This window comes from Pseudophryne corroboree, chromosome 5 (assembly GCF_028390025.1).
Source record: "Pseudophryne corroboree isolate aPseCor3 chromosome 5, aPseCor3.hap2, whole genome shotgun sequence".
NCBI lineage: Eukaryota > Metazoa > Chordata > Amphibia > Anura > Myobatrachidae > Pseudophryne > Pseudophryne corroboree.
The window spans coordinates 187,477,887-187,500,308 of record NC_086448.1 but is presented as its reverse complement, the minus strand read 5'-3'; the positions used below and the strand labels follow the sequence as shown (position 1 = coordinate 187,500,308).

The following is a 22,422-nucleotide window of genomic DNA, read 5'->3' as shown; positions in this document are numbered from 1 at the left end:
AGGTCTTCAAAGAAATGGAAAAATATAAAAACTATAGGTAACCATAACTTGAAAACGGTTTATCAAAATCGCAAAAAAATGTGAAATGATAAAATAAAATAAATAAAAAAAGCATATGGAGATGATAGGCGAGATTTAATAGCGTCCGAGATTGCCGGAGGTGCAGGACGTCGGTCAATCTCACTTTTTTTTAAAGCAGCAGTCATTTACAAGGCATGGTTTTGCCTGGAAAAATGACTGCCGCTTTAAAAAAAAAAAAATGTCCAAGATCGGCCGGCATCCTGCACCTCCGGTAATCTCGGACGCTATTACATCTCAACTATTGTTAGTAGTCTCAGCAGGAAGCCCTATCAAAGATGCTAAAGAACTGGTCATAAACTGTGCTGATCCGAATGAATCCATGGTAGAGTAACAGGGGACACTTGCCACATTAGATAAGGGCGTATGCTGCTCACCAGTCTGGGAGACCCAACCCCAAAATGTAGTAATGTAAAAACAAAAACTCAGGTTAACTCTTCAGAAATCCTTACTCCATATAATCTTCAGTATAGTTGATATCCACACCAAATAATTGTAAGAAACCCAAGATAAAATAAGAGTTAGGGAAAAACAACATGTAATTGGTGTGCGTGTTCAAGGTATTATGCTTAAACAAGAGTTTTCTACTCAAATCCACTGAAATTAAAAAGTGCAAAATAACAGGTATTGTGTATTTGTCAGCTCCATCCATGGGTTATAAATATGAGCCATTTACAGTGTCAATTACATTGGTCTTGACAGTCTTCCTTCTGAACATTGACATTCTGACCAGATACAAAGAAAAACTCCACCATGTTAACCACTTAGGGGTATATTCAATTGATGTCGGACCCTTCCCAACGGAAAAGGATCCAACATCTCAGTATTCAATGAGCGACCTAATTGACAATGGTAATCCGACGTTTGGGGTATATTCAATTAAAGTCTGATCATTTCCGACACGCATTTGTAGGAATGGATCAGACAGGACCAATTCAATGAATGGTGAAATCAAACTGTCGGATTTGGTCATTCCCAGTATCCCATCCTGCTGCTGTCAGTGCCGACCGGGGAGTGCTGCGGGAGAGAGGAGCCTAGCTGGAGGGACGCTCACTGCTTGCCAGGGAGCGCTGCGGGAAAGAGGAGCCTGGCATGGGGGACACCCAGTGCCAGCCGGGGAGAGCTACGGGAGAGAGGAGCCTGGACAGGGGGACGCACTGCTACAGAGGTACCTGTGTCCTGCTGCCACTATAGCCCGCCTCCCCGCTACCGCATCTCATCTCATCAATCCGACTTTTTTTTTTTTTTTTTTTAATCCGGATTGAGATTGAAGTGGGGCCAAAAGCTGTCAAATTTGGCACCGTTTCCGACAGAAGCACGTGAATCGGCGGCTATACTGAATAGGTCGGACCCCCTTCCAACATAAAAAAATAAATAAAAAAAATAAAAATAAAAAGTAGAAAACTGCAGTCTTTCCGGCAGTTTCAACTGCAATTGAATATACCCCATTGTCGGAAACAGGGCTAAAACCTGTTGTATTTGGCCGCAGAATCGGACAAAACACGTGGATCTGCAGCTAATCCGCCAATCCACGTGTTTTCGACAAGTCGGAATTGCCAACTTGTCGGGGAAAAAGCAGGGGGATTGAATAGGTTGGAACAGCTTCCAACCTAAAAAACGCCAGTTTCCGACTACAATTGAATACACCCCTTAACTGACAATTTTCCCCCTCAAAAAAAAAAAAAAATGCTTAAAAATTGTCGGGATTTTTTATGAGTGAATTAGGCGAAGAACATTTATTTAACATTTATTCCCCCCGCCCCCCCCCCCCCAAAAAAAAAGGAAGAAAAAAAAAAAAAAGAATTTACTCACCGTTAATTCTATTTCTCGTAGTCCGTAGTGGATGCTGGGAACTCCGTAAGGACCATGGGGAATAGACGGGCTCCGCAGGAGACTGGGCACTCTAAGAAAGAATTAGGACTACTGGTGTGCACTGGCTCCTCCCTCTATGCCCCTCCACCAGACCTCAGTTAGGGAAACTGTGCCCGGAAGAGCTGACACAACAAGGAAAGGATTTGGAATCCCGGGTAAGACTCATACCAGCCACACCAATCACACCGTACAACTCGTGATACTATACCCAGTTAACAGTATGAATAACAACCGAGCCTCACTAACAGATGGCTCATAACAATAACCCTTTAGTTAGGCAATAACTATATACAAGTATTGTAGACAATCCGCACTTGGGATGGGCGCCCAGCATCCACTACGGACTACGAGAAATAGAATTACCGGTGAGTAAATTCTTATTTTCTCTGACGTCCTAGTGGATGCTGGGAACTCCGTAAGGACCATGGGGATTATACCAAAGCTCATAAACGGGCGGGAGAGTGCGGATGACTCTGCAGCACCGAATGAGCAAACTCAAGGTCCTCCTCAGCCAGGGTATCAAACTTGTAGAATTTTGCAAACGTGTTTGATCCCGACCAGGTAGCAGCTCGGCAAAGCTGTAAAGCAGAGACCCCTCGGGCAGCCGCCCAAGAAGAGCCCACCTTCCTCGTGGAATGGGCTTTTACTGATTTAGGATGCGGCAGTTCAGCCGCAGAATGTGCAAGTTGAATCGTGGAGCAGATCCAGCGAGCAATAGTCTGCTTAGAAGCAGGAGCACCCAGCTTGTTGGGTGCATGCAGGATAAACAGTGAGCCAGTCTTTCTGACTCTAGGTTGGTTCAAATGAAACGCTGATACCACCTTAGGGAGAAATTGGGGACGCGTCCTCAATTCTGCTCTGTCCATATGGAAGATCAGATAGGGGCTTTTACAGGACAAAGCCGCCAATTCTGACACCCGCCTAGCCGAAGCCAAGGCCAAAAGCATGACCACCATCCACGTGAGATATTTTAATTCCACGGTCTGAAGTGGCTCAAACCAATGTGATTTTAGGAAATCCAACACAACGTTGAGATCCCAAGGTGCCACTGGGGGCACAAAAGGGGGCTGAATATGCAGCACTCCCTTAACAAACGTCTGAACTTCAGGCGGTGAAGCCAGTTCTTTTTGAAAGAAAATAGACAGGGCCGAAATCTGGACTTTAATGGAACCCAATTTTAGGCCCATAGTCACTCCTGACTGTAGGAAGTACAGAAATCGACCCAGCTGAAATTCTTCTGTGGGGGCCTTCATAGCCTCACACCAAGCAACATATTTTCGCCATATGCGGTGATAATGCTTTGCTGTCACATCTTTCCTAGCTTTTATCAGCGTAGGAATGACTTCAACCGGAATGCCCTTTTCCATCAGGATCCGGCGTTCAACCGCCATGCCGTCAAACGCAGCCGCGGTAAGTCTTAGAACAGACAGGGACCCTGCTGTAGCAGGTCCTGTCTGAGAGGCAGAGGCCAAGGGTCCTCCGAGATCATTTCTTGCAGTTCCAGGTACCAAGTCCTTCTTGGCCAATCCGGAACGATGAGTATAGTTCTTACTCCTCTCTTTCTTATTATCCTCAGCACCTTTGGTATGAGAGGAAGAGGAGGGAACACATAAACCGACTGGTACACCCACAGTGTCACTAGAGCGTCCACAGCTATTGCCTGAGGGTCCCTTGACCTGGTGCAATATCTTTTTAGCTTTTTGTTTAGGCGGGACGCCATCATGTCCACCTGTGGCCTTTCCCAACGGTTTACAATCAGTTGGAAGACTTCTGGATGAAGTCCCCACTCTCCCGGGTGGAGGTCGTGCCTGCTGAGGAAGTCTGCTTCCCAGTTGTCCACTCCCGGAATGAACACTGCTGACAGTGCTATCACGTGATTTTCCGCCCATCGGAGAATCCTTGTGGCTTCTGCCATCGCAATCCTGCTTCTTGTGCCGCCCTGTCGGTTTACATGGGCGACCGCCGTGATGTTGTCTGACTGAATCAGCACCGGCTGGTTTTGAAGCAGGGGTCTTGCCTGACTTAGGGCATTGTAAATGGCCCTTAGTTCCAGAATATTTATGTGTAGGGAAGCCTCCTGACTCGACCATTGTCCTTGGAAGTTTCTTCCCTGAGTGACTGCCCCCCAACCTCGGAGGCTTGCATCCGTGGTCACCAAGACCCAGTCCTGTATGCCGAATCTGCGGCCCTTTAGAAGATGAGCACTCTGCAGCCACCACAGCAGAGACACCCTGGCCCTCGGGGACAGGGTGATCAGCCGATGCATCTGAAGATGCGATCCGGACCACTTGTCTAACAGATCCCACTGAAAGATCCTTGCATGGAACCTGCCGAATGGAATTGCCTCGTAAGAAGCTACCATCTTTCCCAGGACTCGCGTGCAGTGATGCACCGACACCTGTTTTGGTTTCAGGAGGTCTCTGACCAGAGATGACAACTCCTTGGCCTTCTCCTCCGGGAGAAACACCTTCTTCTGTTCTGTGTCCAGAATCATACCCAGGAACAGCAGACGCGTCGTAGGAACCAGCTGCGACTTTGGAATATTCAGAATCCAGCCGTGCTGTTGTAGCACTTCCTGAGACAGTGCTACTCCGACCAACAACTGCTCCCTGGACCTCGCCTTTATAAGGAGATCGTCCAAGTATGGGATAATTATAACTCCCTTCTTTCGAAGGAGTATCATCATTTCGGCCATTACCTTGGTAAATACCCTCGGTGCCGTGGACAGACCAAACGGCAACGTCTGGAATTGGTAATGGCAGTCTTGTACCACAAAACGGAGGTACACCTGGTGAGGTGGGTAAATGGGGACATGCAGGTAAGCATCCTTGATGTCCAGTGATACCATGTAATCCCCCTCTTCCAGGCTTGCAATAACCGCCCTGAGCGATTCCATTTTGAACTTGAACCTCCTTATATAAGTGTTCAAGGATTTAAAATTTAGAATGGGTCTCACCGAACCGTCTGGTTTCGGTACCACAAACATTGTGGAATAGTAACCCCGTCCCTGTTGAAGGAGGGGAACTTTTATTATCACCTGCTGGAGGTACAGCTTGTGAATTGCCGCCAGCACTACCTCCCTGTCCGGGGGAGTAGCTGGCAAGGCTGATTTGAGGTAACGGCGAGGGGGAGACGTCTCGAATTCCAGCTTGTATCCCTGAGATACCACTTGTAGAACCCAGGGATCCACCTGTGAGCGAACCCACCTGTCGCTGAAGTTCTGGAGACGGGCCCCCACCGCACCTGGCTCCACCAGTGGAGCCCCAGCGTTATGTGGTGGATTTAGTGGAAGCAGGGGAGGATTTTTGTTCTTGGGAACTGGCTGTATGGTGCAGCTTTTTCCCTCTACCCCTGCCTCTGGGCAGAAAGGACGCGCCTTTAACCCGCTTGCCTTTCTGGGGCCGAAAGGACTGTACCTGATAATACGGTGCTTTCTTAGGCTGTGAGGGAACCTGAGGTAAAAATGTCGACTTCCCAGCTGTTGCTGTGGAAACGAGGTCCGAGAGACCATCCCCAAACAATTCCTCACCCTTGTCAGGCAAAACCTCCATGTGCTTTTTAGAATCCGCATCACCTGTCCACTGCCGAGTCCATAATACTCTCCTGGCAGAAATGGACATTGCATTAATTCTAGATGCCAGCCGGCAAATATCCCTCTGTGCATCTCTCATATACAAGACTACGTCTTTAATATGCTCTATGGTTAGCAATATAGTGTCCCTGTCAAGGGAATCAATGTTATCAGACAGGGAATCAGACCACGCTGCTGCAGCACTGCACATCCATGCTGAAGCAATAGCAGGTCTCAGTATAGTACCTGAGTGTGTATATACAGACTTCAGGATAGCCTCCTGCTTTCCATCCGCAGGCTCCTTTAAGGCGGCCGTATCCTGAGACGGTAGTGCCACCTTTTTTGATAAGCGTGTGAGCGCTTTATCCACCCTCGGGGATGTCTCCCAACGTACCCTGTCCTCTGGCGGGAAAGGGTACGCCATCAGTAACTTTTTAGAAATCACTAATTTTCAGGGGAAGCCCGCGCTTCTTCACACACTTCATTCAACTCATCTGATAGGGGAAAAACCACTGGTTGTTTTTTCTCCCCAAACATAATACCCTTTTTAGTGGTACCTGGGTTAATGTCAGAAATGTGCAACACATTTTTCATTGCCGTAATCATGCAACGGATGACCCTAGTGGAATGTACATTAGTCTCGTCGTCGTCGACACTGGAGTCAGACTCCGTGTCGACATCTGTGTCTGCCATCTGAGGTAGCGGGCGTTTTTGAGCCCCTGATGGCCTTTGAGACGCCTGGGCAGGCACTGGCTGAGAAGCCGGCTGTCCCACAGCTGTTATGTCATCGAACCTTTTATGTAAGGAGTTGACACTGTCATGTAAAACCTTCCACATATCCATCCACTCTGGTGTCGACCCCGCAGGGGGTGACATCACATTTATCGGCACCTGCTCCGCCTCCACATAAGCCTCCTCATCAAACATGTCGCCACAGCCGTACCGACACACCGCACACACACAGGGAATGCTCTGACTGAGGACAGGACCCCACAAAGTCCTTTGGGGAGACAGAGAGAGAGTATGCCAGCACACACCACAGCGCTATATAAACAGGGATTTACACTACACAAAGTGATTTTCCCTATAGCAGCTATACAATACAGTTTGCGCCTAAATTTAGTGCCCCCCCTCTCTTTTTTACCCTTTGAGCCTGGAAACTGCAGGGGAGAGCCTGGGGAGCTGTCTTCCAGCGGAGCTGTGAAGAGGAAATGGCGCCAGTGTGCTGAGGGAGATAGCCCCGCCCCCTTCTCGGCGGGCTTATCCCACTATTATTATTATGGCAGGGGATTTTTACACATATATAGTTTATTAGACTATATTATGTGCTGTTTTGCCAATTTAAGGTACTCTAATTGCAGCCCAGGGCAGTGCTGTGCGCTACCTTAATGAAGACCGGAGTCTTCAGCCGCCGATTTCCAGGACGTTCTTCTTGCTTCTGGCTCAACAAGGGGGACGGCGGCGCGGCTCCGGGACCGGACGACCGAGGCTGGGCCTGTGTTCGATCCCTCTGGAGCTAATGGTGTCCAGTAGCCTAGAAGCCCAAAGCTAGCTGCAAGCAGGTAGGTTCGCTTCTCTCCCCTAGGTCCCTCGTAGCAGCGAGTCTGTTGCCAGCAGATCTCACTGAAAATAAAAAACCTAATAAATACTTTATTTACTAGAAGCTCAGGAGAGCCCCTAGTGTGCAACCAGCTCAGCCGGGCACAGATTCTAACTGAGGTCTGGAGGAGGGGCATAGAGGGAGGAGCCAGTGCACACCAGTAGTCCTAATTCTTTCTTAGAGTGCCCAGTCTCCTGCGGAGCCCGTCTATTCCCCATGGTCCTTACGGAGTTCCCAACATCCACTAGGACGTCAGAGAAAATATATATATTTTTTGGGATATGTTTGTATAATAAAAGGTTTTCCTCTCTCAAATATCGGAAAATCGGTCAGCACCATCAGAATATCAGGAACATAGGAAACATTGCGACTTTTGCTTTAACAGCCGCCAGGTACACAGGGGGTGCTTGGAGGGGTTAACTTACACTTCACCAGTGGCTGCTATTGTCTGCAGCAGCTGGGTGGGGATTCCTGCTGTGCTGACTAATGAGCAATGATCAGCAGCAGGGCAAACACTGGGGGAGGGTGTGGGAAGGCAGACGGACCGGAAGGCACTTGCTAGTGTGGTCGCATCTGATGCGACCATGCCAGGCAAGTGATTAAACAGCTGTATGCTAAAAGCGCAGATGTGAGAGGAATATCACCATGTTATACAGGTGTACACTAAAGTGCAGACGTGAGATAAATACCCCATGTTATAGGTGTACACTAGAAGAATTAATATATAAAATATTAAACCTGCATTTAAATCAATACAAGGATTTCATTTCTACTGTATGAAGGCCCCCACCTGGCTGCTTCTTAGCTGGCAACATTTTCTTAGGGAGAACACATTCTTAATAACGGAAGGAAATTAAACTTGGAATGGTAATTAAAAGTCAATCTAATTCCTATATGAAGAATTAAATTATATTGCAACAAATTAAAAATTAGACTCAACTACAATTTTAATGCAAGTGGGGATAAGAACGCCTAAAGATTCAGATTCATTCATATTAAGCTGTAAAACATAATTATAGAAGAATCATGTTATATAGATATGTTCCTGATGAACCCTAATGGGCCCTGCACACTCGACGATTTTGCCGATGTTACTGACCAACGATATTATCGTTGGACGATTATTCTTCAGTGATTTTAAGCATACAAACTGGACGATATCTATGGCTGATTTGGATGATATGACATTACATACATCGATATCTTCCAAATTGTCTTGCATGTTTAAACAAAGATCGATCAACGAAGAACTGCTGGGACGCGCATCGTTCATCATTGTTGCATACACATTGAAAGATATGAACGATATATCTTTAATTTTTGAACAATACCTTTCATTGCTTTCAAAGATATCGGCAAGTGTCTAGTGCCCATAACAGTGCATGTTCTCCAGATCATCTAGCTGGAGTACAGGTGTATTAAGAGAATAACACAACAGATTTACAGGTGGTGCTAATTATTGCTGACCACACCTTGAAAACACACACTGTAAAAGTTCCATGATGACAGTGTTCGAGAAACACTGGTATAAAACAAATGAATTGAGGGGACTGGTTTGATTGGGGATGCGTGGGGATCACTACAAATGTGGTTTCCTGATAATGTCAGTGGTCTGTCAGGCAATGGATACGTCACGACTGGTCAGGGTGGATAGGTCAGGATATGTAAAAACTATAGAGTTTAGAATAATATCTGTCATATATACAGAATTTTCACAGGGTGACAGTATCTCTTCTCTGCTTCCTTTGCATAAAATAAATGGGTTCTCCCAAGTTAAACTACTTCTTTGCTAATTGAAAACAAACACTGCACCAGGTCTGGGCTCCCTTTTTTATCAGAGATACTAATTGAACCCCTCAGAATCCTTAGAAGTTTTCCAATTTGGCTCTCGCTCAATGGCTTCTTTCACCAAGCATCAATTGTCTCTCTTTACTACCAGTTTTACCATGTCACCTCTAAATACTTACCATCTATTTCTCTTGGACTCTCAGCAGTGACGTCACCTCCCCCCTCCCCTAATCCTTCCCACCCATTATTATTTTCACGTTATGTTCTATTTAGCATAGCAGAAATTTTAGCTTTGAATTCTATCCCTTTTGGTCTGTTACTAACTGCATCCGACTTCTGTTAAATAAAAAGTAAAGAAAAAACAAACAAAAAAAACGCACAAATGAAAAAGATAAAACCTGCCTAGCAATAGCCCTATGAGTCAGTAGCAGGCATACGTACACCATATATTTTGTGAGGATGAGAGGGACTAAAGGCCTCTCAAAAAAAAAAAAAAAAGCATGGTCAATAGGTAGAGCAGGTCCAATTGGTTTACCAGTTATAAAAACGGGATAACGATACAGGTTCTGAACATCGACAGACAAAATTTTGACATGGTTAAAATGTACATAACATGTTGACAGTACATTTTTGTGCTATTTTTAGGGTTAGGCTGCAAAAAAACATTCAATATTTTAGATGTCAACAGTACAAACATGTCGACATATTGCTTCTGTACTTAATTCCAATGATTGACTTTTCACGCCACATGCAATAAAATGAATGTACTGTTTCTGTCCACATACTTAAGAAAACAATGTCAACTAACTCAAAACTCCAAGCAACTTTAAAACAGAAATAGTCCTCCAATGTCAACCGTACCAAAGAATGATCTGGCCAGGGTACTGGTCAAATTACAGGGGCAGGGTAAAGTGTATATATGTATCCTAGAGTGTGCCAATCAAGGAGAAGAAAAGTGTTCTGACACTCCTGGATGTAAATACAATAAATATCTAAAGTCAGTACAGTTAAAAGTAATAGCTTTGCTTCATATGTATTATTGTATTTCTTCAAATACTAAGGAGTAATTCTGTTGGTACTGTGGTGTTTGATGTTATGTGAAGTGTTGCATTACTGTTCTTGCATCCACACTTAGCAGTCCATCCAGGCCTGTGTCAAAGGATAGAGTAAAATATACAGTCAGGTCCATAAATATTGGGACATCGACACAATTCTCATATTTTGGGCTCTATACACCACCACAATGGATTTGAAATGAAGCAAACAAGATGCGCTTTAACTGCAGACTTTCCGCTTTAATTTAGGGTATTTACATCCAAATCAGGAGAACGGTGTAGGAATTACAATGATTTCTTTATGTGCCTCCCACTTTTTAAGGGACCAAAAGTAATAGGACAATCGACTCAAAAGCTATTTCATGGACAGGAGTGGGATATTCCCTCGTTATTTCATCATCAATTAAGCAGGTAAAAGGTCTGGAGTAGATTCCAGGTGTGACATTTGCATTTGAAATCTGTTGCGGTCGATTCTCAATATGAGATCCAAAGAGCTGCCACTATCCGTGAAGCAAGCCATCATTAGGCTGAAAAATCAAAACAAACCCATCAGAGACAGATAGCAAAAACATTAGATGTGGCCAAATCAACTGTTTGGAACATTCTTAAAAAGAAAGAACGCACAGTAGAGCTCAGCAACACCAAAAGACCCGGAAGACCACGGGAAACAACTATGGTGGATGACAGAAGAATTTTTTCCCTGGTGAAGAAAAACCCCTTCACAACAGTTGCCCAGATCAAGAACACTCTCCAGGAGGTAGATGTATATGTGTCAAAGTCAACAATCAAGAGAATACTTCACAAGAGTGAATATAGAGGGTTCACCACAAGATGTAAACCATTGGTGAGCCACAATAACAGGAAGCCCAGATTAGAGTTTGCCAAACATCTAAAAAAAGCCTTTACAGTTCTATACATCCTATGGACAGATGTGACAAAGATCAACTTTTACCAGAGTGATAGGAAGAGAAAAGAGTATGGAGAAGGAAAGGAACAGCTCATGATCCAAAACATACCACCTCATCAGTGAAGCATGGTGGTGGTAGTGTCATAGCGTGGGCATGTATGGCTGCCAATGGAACTGGTTCCCTTGTATTTATTGATAATGTGACTGCTGTCAAAAGCAGCAGGGTAAATTCTGAAGTGTTTCGGGCAATATTATCTGCTCATATTCAGTCAAATGCTTCAGAACTCATTGGACAGCGCTTCACAGTGCAGATGGACAATGACCCGAAGCATACTGCGAAAGCAACCAAATAGTTTTTTAAGGCAAATAAGTGGAATGTTATGCAATGGCCAAGTCAATCACCTTACCTGAATCCGATTGAGCATGCATTTCACTTGATGAAGACAAAATTGAAGGGAAAATGCCCCAAGAACAAGCAGGTACTGAAGACATTTGCAGTAGAGGCCTGGTAGAACATCACCAGGGATGAAACCCAGCGTATGGTGATGTCTATGCGTTCTAGACTTCAGGCTGTAATTGACTGCAAAGTATTTGCAACAAAGTACTAAAAAGTGAAAGTTTGATTTAGGATTGTTTAGTTTGTCCCATTACTTTTGGTCCCTTAAAAGGTGGGAGGCACATATAGAAACCGTTGTAATTCCTACACCGTTCACCTGATTTGGATGTAAATACCCTCAAATTAAAGCGGAAAGTCTGCAGTTAAAGCACATCTTGTTTGTTTCATTTCAAATTTATTGTGGTGGTGTATAGAGGCCAAAATATGAGAATTGTGTCGATGTCCCAATATTTATGGACCTGACTATTATTTTACTCTATCCTTTGACACAGGCCTGGATGGACTGCTAAGTGTGGATGCAAGAACAGTAATGCAACATTTCACATAACATCAAACACCACAGTACCAACAGAATTACTCATTAGTATTTGAAGAAATTCAATTATACATATGAAGCAAAGCTATTACTTTTAACTGTACTGACTTTAGATATTTATTTAAACCAAAAAATGTCTGCAGGGCCTGGATGTGAGCGGGAGCAATAATGTGTAGCCACAAAGTCTAGAACTATGCTTCTCATTGATCCTTCCATTTACACCCCTTTCTGTATAACACATCTCACCTGGCGCTTATATGAATAACCACAGAGACCATACACAATAATGGCTGAATAAAGCAGCCCTCCAGGGCTCTGGGGAGAGTTGGAACAATAATGCTATGTTCCGCCTAGGTGACCGTGTTGCTTTAATTATTAGTGTTATTTGAAAAGACAATCCCATGTAAATAAAAATAGCAACTCCATTCCATTTTCGGCAGCAGAGTAATATGCTTTGGATAAAAATATGCTTTGGATAAGGCTGTCTCAAAAGCAGAGAGACATGAGTTAGAATACTGTGGTCCCTGTATTATAATCATGTCAGCCCTTTGTCCCTTGTAATCATTAAGAGCAATCCTTCGCTCCCCCACACAGTTCGAGAGGCATACACTCTAGAAACCTTCAAAAGCAGACTCGAGGCTTACCTGTTCACCCAAGCACTTCACTAAATTTACCTTTAGTGTCTAAAACAAATGAAACCCACATGCTTTGTTCTCTCCCATTAAGCTTATTTTGTATTTTGCTCTGTAAATGCAAATGTGAAGCACATAGTCCTATTGGGAGAAACGTGCTATATAAATAACATTATTAATTGACATAGCAGCCAGAATTGCTCAGTGAATATTAGGCCCAGTATTCAGTATTCCAAATAAAGTATTCTTAGGTTAACAAGGGAGTTTGATTAGCACAACAAAACCAAGCGGAGTGCCCAGGGGCAACATACAGAAGGATAGGTGTGATTTCTCAGTCGTTTTAGATATTTTAAGCATGGTACTCTAAACTGCAGAAAAAAAACTATGTACTTATTCTGGATTGACTGATCTGTGGTCTATGAAAGTCTTTCCTCATTTCCTTAGAGCATTTCTACAACAGATGTTTAAGTAAAAAAAAATCTTAAAGGCAACAAGACCTGTTCAGCCTTACAAAGTGGCCACATTTAAAATACGCATTCTATTATATGATGGATGAAATCCAAACGGCCACCAATACATACAACCCCTTTTGTTTAAACGCAGAGGGAAATGTATAATTTATGTTCTAGAAGAGAAATGGAGAGCTATGGCAGACTTACCATTGTTAACTCTCTTTCTGCAAGGTACATTGGGTTTCACAGGAAATATTGGGGTGTAGAGTGGATCTTGATCCAGAGGCACCAACAGGCTAAAGCTTTAGGCTGTCGCCGCCCCCAGGCACTGTGAGCTCAGATTTGTTAACCAGTCCAATGCAGGAGCAGGTAAGAGAGAAGGTAGATGTTAGTCACATAGAACCACATTCTCACAACAGGAGAAGGGACCCGCGGCTAATGCCATACAAACCCATAGAAGCTAGGTGCGTCAGGGTGGGCCCCCTGTGGAACCCAATGTACCTCGCAGAAAGAGTTTACTATGGTAAATCTACCATAACTCTCCTTTTCTGCAGCAGGTTACATTGGTTTCCAAAGGGAAACATCAGGGATGTCCTAAAGCAGTTCCTTAAGGGAGGGGAAGCACCTTAGCGGGAATGAGAACCCGGCGTCCAAAGGAAACATCCTGGGAGGCGGAAGTATCAAAGGCATAGAACCTAATAAATGTGTTCACAGAGAACCACGTAGCAGTCTTGCACAAATGTTCTGCGGATGCACCACGGCAAACCGCCCAAGATGCTCCAACAGAGAGAGTAGAATGAGCATTAATAGCAGCTGGAGCTGGGAGACCAGCCTGCGCATAAGCTTGTGAAATCGCCATTCTAATCCATCTGGCCAAAGTTTGCTTATTCGCAGGCCAGCCACGTTTGTGAAAACCAAACAAGACAAAAAGGGAGTCTGACCTCCTGACAGAGGCAGTCCTCTCCACATATATACGGAGAGCCCGTACCACATCCAAAGACCACTCTTTGGAGGACAAATCAGAAGAGATAAAGGCCGGAACCACAATATCTTTGTTAAGGTGAAAAGATGATACCTTAGGTAAATAACATGAGCGAGTTCTAAGAACTGCCCGATCACGATGAAAAATTAGAAAGGGTGGACGACAGGACAATGCGCCTAAGTCTGACACCCTTCTAGCAGAGGCAATAGCCAGTAAAAACAAGACCTTGGCCGTGAGCCATTTAAGGTCCACCGTCTCAAGAGGTTTAAATGGAGACTCTTGCAGGGCATTCAGAACAGACAGATACCATGAAGCCAGAGGAGGGACATAGGGAGGCTGAATCCCTAAGACACCCTGAGTGAATGTATGAATGTCATGTATAAACGCAATCTTTCTCTGAAACCATACCGACAAGTCAGATATGTGAACCTTGAGGGAGGCCAGACAAAGGCCTAAGTCCATGCCTCTTTACAGAAAAGCCAGAATTCTGGAATGTCTGAATCTGTATGCATCATAATTCTTATCAGCACACCAGGTGAAGTAAGAATTCCAGACCCTGTAATAAATCCGAGCTGAAGCCGGTTTATGGGCTTTTAACATAGTTTGGATGACCTCCTCAGAGAATCCTTTGGCTCTCAGGAGTGATGCTTCAAGAGCCACACCGTCAAAGCCAGCCTGGCCAGGTCTGGATAAAGACAGGGGCCTTGTACGAGGAGGTCTGGGCACTGAGGAAGTAGAAGAGGACGCTCTGTCGATAGATCCTGCAGGTCTGAGAACCAATGCCGTCTGGGCCATGCTGGAGCGACTAGAAGTAGAAATCCTCCTTCTTGCTTGAACTTCTGTAGTACCCTGGGCAGGAGTGACACTGGAGGGAACACGTAGGGCGGCCGTAAGTTCCATGGAATTGCCAGTGCGTCCACAATTGCTGCTTGAGGATCCCTGGTCCTTGATCCGAAGACCGGAACCTTGTGTTTATGTCGAGACGCCATCAGGTCTACGTCTGGTAGGCCCCACTTGTACACTACGTGTTGAAAGACTTCTGGATGAAGACTCCACTCTCCGGAATGCACGTCCTGGCGACTGAGGAAGTACATTTCCCAGTTTAGGATGCCCGGAATGAACACTGCCGATATTGCTGGCAGATGGCGCTACGCCCAACGAAAGATTTTTGACACTTCCATCATAGTCATGCGGCTTCAAGTGCCGTCTTGATGGTTTATGTATGCCACCGTGGTGGCACTGTCTGACCGTACTTGTACCGGCCTGGGCAGTACCAGAGGCAGGGCGAGAGTCAATGCATTGAACACCGCCCGCAACTCCAGAATGTTTATTGGGAGTGACTCCTCCTTGGTCCAGCGACCCTGAAAAGAGTGTTGCTCCAACACTGCACTGGCGTCCGTTGTCAGAAGGACCCAGTCAGGGATCCAGAAGGGACGGACTCTGCTCAATTGCTGGTCCTGTAGCCACCAGGTCGGCGACAGACGAACATCTGGAGTCAAAGTGAACATGTGAGATCTGATCTGATGAGGTAGGCCATCCTACTTGGAAAGGATTAACCTCTGCAGAGGGAGAGAATGAAATTGAGCTTACTCTACCATGTTGAATGCTAACACCATCAGGCCAAGTACTTGCATCGCCGAGTGTATCGACACTCTGGAGCGACAAAGGAAGCAACTTATCCAGTCTTGAAGTTTCAGGACTTTTTCTGGAGACAGAAAGTCGTTGACTGTGTGCCCAGGAGTGCCCCCAGGTGCACCATGCTCTGAGCTGGGACCAGGGAGGATTTCTTCCAAGTGACGAGCCACCTGTGGGCTTGTGGGAAGCTTGCCAGAATCAGCAAGTCGTCCAGATACGGCAGGATCCCAACTCCCTGGCGAGGTAGATGGGCCGTCATCACGGATATGACCTTGGTGAAGATCAGAGAAGCCACAGCCAGTCCAAACGGCAGAGCCTGGGACTGATAATGGCGGTTGCCAATAGCAAACCGCAAATACTGCTGATGCGACATGGCAATAGGTATATACTGATACGCATCCTGTATACCAGGGTTACAATATAGTCTCAGGGGTCCATAGCCAGTACAATAGAGCACAGAACTTAGGACACTCTCACAAACTTCTTCAGTGATTTGAGGTTGAGTATAGGCCAGAAAGACCCACTGGGTTTCAGAACTAGAAACAGGGTCGAGTAGTAACCTCTGCCTCTCTGGGCCAGAAGAACCGGCACTACCACTCCTGTATTCAGGAGAGAACCCACAAACTTTTGCAGAGCTTGAGCCTTTATCGGATCCGAAGGGATAACAGTGGCGCAAAACTGGCAAGGGGATGTCTCTTGAAGGAGACTGCGTACCCATGAGATACAACTTCCCGCACCCATGCATCTGAAGTGGTCATTAACCAGACCTGGGTGAATTGCAGAAGTCGGCCTCCCACCCTGGGGTCCCACAAGGGGAGGCCTGCCCCGTCATGCGGCAAGCTTGTCTTGTATAGAAGCAGGCTGACGGGCAGCCCAGGACCGCTTTGCTTTGGGCTTGGTGGTTTTGGGAGCATGAGATTGTCTCAGGCATGCCTGACCTTTTGCTTTCCCTTGAGGCCGAAAGGAATGAAAGCTGGTACCTTTTGCCTTCTGTGCAGAAGGATTAGTATTTGGGAGAAAAGCAGTCTTAGCGGCTGCTAATTCAGACACAATTTTATTCAAGTCTTCCCCAAACAAAATGTCCCCAGTGAAGGCGAGTACCTCCAAGGATGTTAACGTTGGTGCCGGGTCCTATGACACGAGGACCGCCCGGCACTGGAGCTGGAATAAGCAGCCAAGTTGGAACTTGTAAATTGAGGCAAACCTTAGGGACACCGAGTGATCGCTCGTGCTGTTATATGGACGTCCTGGAATCAATTGGTATAATGTTGCGGCTCGGCAGTATCGTGGTCAGAATCCTTGACGCGTTTCTCCGGCTTAAAACATGCCGGTTTCCTCAGAAGGTGTACCTGGTGATCGGTTCAGTGTGGTATATAACAGGGCATCAGCCAATCAATGTTCAGTATAATTAGATACCTGATCTATAACAGGTGTACGTATCATGCTGTTCAATCAGTGTGGTCTCTAGCGAGTGCATTTTGGTAACTATTTATACATACACTCGCATAATTAAATATATATTATACATAACAATATAACATTTTGCTTATATATAAAAAAGCAATAAATTGCTAAAAATCAATTAATAGCATCGCGGAGAATATATTTGTTTAAAGGAAAAAAGAAGGGAAAAGAAGCGCTTTAATAATCAGTTCTATACTCAGATATATATATGTTATTTTTCAGACCAATTATTACAGGGTTGACCGTGGCGCATGACACCAATCGTCAGGTTTAGCAACCACAGCATCCCGGGTTCAAACCCCACTGGTCTCAAGTTGATAGTTTTTAATAATTTTTATTTTTATTTATATTTTCATTCGATCAACCTCTATTAAATAAACATATATTGGTCATCATATATATACCTATATATAGTTTACTGATTCTTTAGAGTAATCCATAAATTATCGATATTAACCAACATTCCTATCACCCTGAAGGATGAGAGGGCTGAACAATGTTACCAAATTATATAATGATTCTTAAAACAATGTTCCAAGATGTATCATTATGAATCTTTATAAACAAGTGGACAAAAACATAGGGAGGACCTGAAAGGATTATATCCCTAAGTGATGTAGTGTGTTTCTATACTTATTCCAAATAAGGGGTCACTTATTTTTACTAATGAAAATAAAAATAAAAATAAAAATTGAAAAATAATAAATGAACCGTAAACCATAATTATTGGAATTAAGATGTGAAACAAAGGAAGACATGTAATTACTAAACATAAAGGTAACATCGAGAATATTAAAATACAGGGCGTAGAACATATTGAGGCCACTGTTAGAGGAGGAGATAGATATAATCTCCTTTGTAAACGAGAAGCTTTTTGGATATTCTCCTTAGGTACTCTATTTCCAAATGGTCTTAATGATTGCATTGAAATGAACAATGTTTAATGTCCATTTATATTCAGTTCTTCCTTTATATTTATTACTATATTTATTTTTATTTTTATTTATTATTTTTCAATTTTTATTTTTATTTTTATTTTCATTAGTAAAAATAAGTGACCCCTTATTTGGAATAAGTATAGAAACACACTACATCACTTAGGGATATAATCCTTTCAGGTCCTCCCTATGTTTTTGTCCACTTGTTTATAAAGATTCATAATGATACATCTTGGAACATTGTTTTAAGAATCATTATATAATTTGGTAACATTGTTCAGCCCTCTCATCCTTCAGGGTGATAGGAATGTTGGTTAATATCGATAATTTATGGATTACTCTAAAGAATCAGTAAACTATATATAGGTATATATATGATGACCAATATATGTTTATTTAATAGAGGTTGATCGAATGAAAATATAAATAAAAATAAAAATTATTAAAAACTATCAACTTGAGACCAGTGGGGTTTGAACCCGGGATGCTGTGGTTGCTAAACCTGACGATTGGTGTCATGCGCCACGGTCAACCCTGTAATAATTGGTCTGAAAAATAACATATATATATCTGAGTATAGAACTGATTATTAAAGCGCTTCTTTTCCCTTCTTTTTTCCTTTAAACAAATATATTCTCCGCGATGCTATTAATTGATTTTTAGCAATTTATTGCTTTTTTATATATAAGCAAAATGTTATATTGTTATGTATAATATATATTTAATTATGCGAGTGTATGTATAAATAGTTACCAAAATGCACTCGCTAGAGACCACACTGATTGAACAGCATGATACGTACACCTGTTATAGATCAGGTATCTAATTATACTGAACATTGATTGGCTGATGCCCTGTTATATACCACACTGAACCGATCACCAGGTACACCTTCTGAGGAAACCGGCATGTTTTAAGCCGGAGAAACGCGTCAAGGATTCTGACCACGATACTGCCGAGCCGCAACATTATACCAATTGATTCCAGGACGTCCATATAACAGCACGAGCGATCACTCGGTGTCCCTAAGGTTTGCCTCAATTTACAAGTTCCAACTTGGCTGCTTATTCCAGCTCCAGTGCCGGGCGGTCCTCGTGTCATAGGACCCGGCACCAACGTTAACATCCACTGCCGCACAGCCGCTACATCCTTGTGCCATAGGATACGGCTCTTCACACTGCATTTCGGTGAGAAACCTGCATCATCTTGAATACGGCATAGTGATGTCACAAATACGTTGCTAAAGAACTGGTAATCTATTTCAGTTACAAATCATCTGTGTGTGTGCTATCACATCAAATCCAGTATCATTAATGAGGCAATTCTGAACATCGTTGCTAATTATTTGCAAACAATCGGGACACAGCTGACTGAACGTTTCATTGGGCAAATAAGGAACGTTAAATATATACCACCTTATCATTGGATATATTGGATTCCCTTTGTTATAACTAACAGGGGACCAATTATACACATGTCTATCCAACATTGTTTGGTTTAATTGATGTTTTCTGTCTAAATTGCCGTTTGGCTCTGCAGTAATCATTTATGGTCTAATATATGCTGTTTTAGTAATAATAAATTGTTTTTAAACTATTATATGTTTGCGCTCTCTATTATAGTATCTATAATCTTTTTAGTGTTTGTCAGGTATAACAGAATACCTTGTGAGAGCTGCAATTACTCATTACTGTCAAAGTGGTCTTTATTTTAATTGTAATTATATTTCTAAAGCGCCTGTATTAGATTCCTGATTGGAACAACCTTTTTTTCCTTTTGAGTACCTCCAAGGTCTTTTTGGAGTCTAGGTCCACCTTCCATGACCTCAACCACAGAATACGGCGATCCAGGACAGATGTAGTCGACGCCTTGGCTGCCAACACACCCGCCTCAGAGAACGCCTCCCGAATATAATAGGTGGCGGTGGTAATGTGAGACAGGTATTGTCTGGCATTGAGAGATATGTCCTCGGGCAGCTCTTCCTCTAATGCCTGAACCCATGCTTCAATCCCAATTGCAGCCCAAGAGGCTGCAATAGTGGGTTTATGTACAGCACCTGTAAGGAAGTAAATAGATTTCAGGCATCCCTCCACACGCTTATCTGTTGGTTCCTTCAGTGAAGTGACAGTGGTGACAGGCAGAGTGGACGACACCACTAGACGGGTGACATGAGAATCCACCAGTGGTAAATTTTTCCACTTGTTACATAACACTGCAGGGAGAGGATAGCGAGCAAAGGCCTGTTTAGACAGAGGGAATTTCTTCCTTGTATTAGACCAGGGCTCATGCTTGATGTCCACTAAATGGTCAGAATGAGGTAATAGATTTTTAGCCACTTTCAGCCATTTAAACATGTCAGTTTTCTTAGCCACAGTAGTGGAATCCTCCTCATCAGTGATTTGTAGGATCTGCTTAATAGCAACCACTAGGGCAGGGACATCAATTTGCAATGGAGAATCCTCGTCAGAAACACCAGATTCAGTGTCTGACAGGACAGTATGCTCCCCTCCTCTTCAGATGAAACATCTGAGAGAATCGTGGCTTGTGAGGAGGAAGCAACCCGCTTAGATGACCCAGAGACACGATCGATAGAGATATATATATATATATATATATATATATATATATAAACACAGAAACAAATTCAGAGGGGTCACAATGGACAATAATTAATTTATAACCAATATTATAGAATACAATTGAGATCCAACCAATTACATAAAAGTATTCAAATTTATTATTACAAGATCATCACTAATGGACAAATTTGCAAAAGCATATGAGACTGATAATTTCTGAGGCTTGCTGTCCTTTAAAACGAGAGAAATTCTCTATGCCGGACGCGTTTCGTCCTTATACGGACTTCATCAGGGGAAATCAGTTAGTAGAGGAAGCATTTTAGAAACCTCCATCCAGAATAATCCAAGCCGTTCTCAAGTAATGAAACAAATCACAATAAAGATGGAATAATACTACTGATAAATTAATTGATGGATTAGACAGGAAGAGAACCACTTTATCAGCTGTAGTGCCAACTAATGTACAGAGGTGATACTATGTGCAAAGTGTGATATAACGGCAATAATTATACATGACCTCTTTTAAAATTCAGTGTTGCTGTATTATCCCACAATAAGGTGCTACGATTAGGAGTGCAATTTTATAAGGTTCCAATAGGATGTGAGTCGGCCTCCTCCCAAATGGACTTGCTATTTGGGAGGAGACAGACTCACATCCTGTTGGATACTTGTGCAACGCTGTCTGTATAAAGACGTAGAATACTCAAGTGTTTGTAAAGTCACAGTGCTGTATACAGGCGGCTTTACAAGGGTGACCTTGGCCTGCAGTCCCAGAGACTAGCCATAACTATGCTTATAAGATGGCGCCCAGCGCCTTAGTCAGGGAGTGAGGTTGAGTGTGAGGCAGCTCCAGGGCGGGAACATCTGCAGTATATGGCGCCCTGAGCTGTGGAAGGGGCTACAGGTCAAGCGCCGACTCCCTTAAGCTGGACTTCCACCCCGGGTACTGTGAGCCTTATTAAATGGGGTGTTAGTACACCCGACCTGTACTCAAAACGCCCCGGTGGTCTAGTGGGGTCCCTGCTCCGTGACCGTGTCCACGCTAGTGCCCTAGGTCGCAGATGGAATGCGATTTAATGGTGGATCCCGCCAGGGGAACCCTCTTACCTCCTCCCAGTAGCAGCCACGAAAACCAGGAGAGCGACTGCGACCATATGCCTAAAGTCTCCACCACAATTATCCGGGAACTGAGCCAGCACTGACAGCCCAGTTTTGAATAAATTTTCTGTCACAAAAAGAGTTTTTCCAGGGCTGCCAAGTGCAGCCCACCTGTTAAGTGACCTGCTGCTGCAGACACCAACTGAAAGTGAGCTCACACTGCCTGGAGGCGGGGGTTAGAGAGGAGGCCCCAATGCATCCTGAGACAGCCTAAAGCTTTAGCCTGTTGGTGCCTCTGGATCAAGATCCACTCTACACCCCAATGTTTCCCTGTGGAGACCAATGTAACCTGCTGCAGAAAATGCATTTTCTTTTCTCTCCTCCTCACCTGTTATGATTAGGCATTTAAGTATACAGCTAGCCCGGTCTCCCTAACAACCCAGTACCACAGGTGTAAGAAACATTCATCATTGGTTTTGACTCTTACCTTAATATTTACATCTGCACCATTACACACCAAGAGTTCTAGGCAGAGCGCTCCATGTGTCGACGCAGCAGCAAAGTGCAGAGGAGAGAAGCCCCGCTCATTCACTTGGTTGACATTAGCACCACAGTCTAATAGTTCATTCACCACTACATCTTGTCCATTGTAGCAGGCAACATGAAGAGGGGTGTTTCCATAAGCGTTTGATTCATTCATCTGATGTACAAAAAGGAAATTAATATAAGAAATACCAATGGTCTGTTACTACAACTTTATAGAGATGGACTTAGTCCAACAATGTCCAGTACAATTTGTTACGCATACTAATCATTTCCATTGAAGCTTACATATTTAA

At 43.9% G+C, this 22,422-nt stretch overlaps 1 protein-coding gene across 2 annotated transcripts in view; it reads right to left on the bottom strand.

Moving 5' to 3' along the window:
- The window catches only part of ANKRD28 (ankyrin repeat domain 28), a 497,286-nt gene that overhangs the window by 135,807 nt on the left and 339,057 nt on the right, over window positions 1-22,422 (bottom strand). For both annotated transcript variants that reach the window (XM_063921942.1, XM_063921941.1), the window contains exon 8: window positions 22,071-22,283. In XM_063921942.1, coding sequence (XP_063778012.1) covers window positions 22,071-22,283 — 213 coding nt within the window. The remainder of the gene's footprint in view (window positions 1-22,070; window positions 22,284-22,422) is intronic.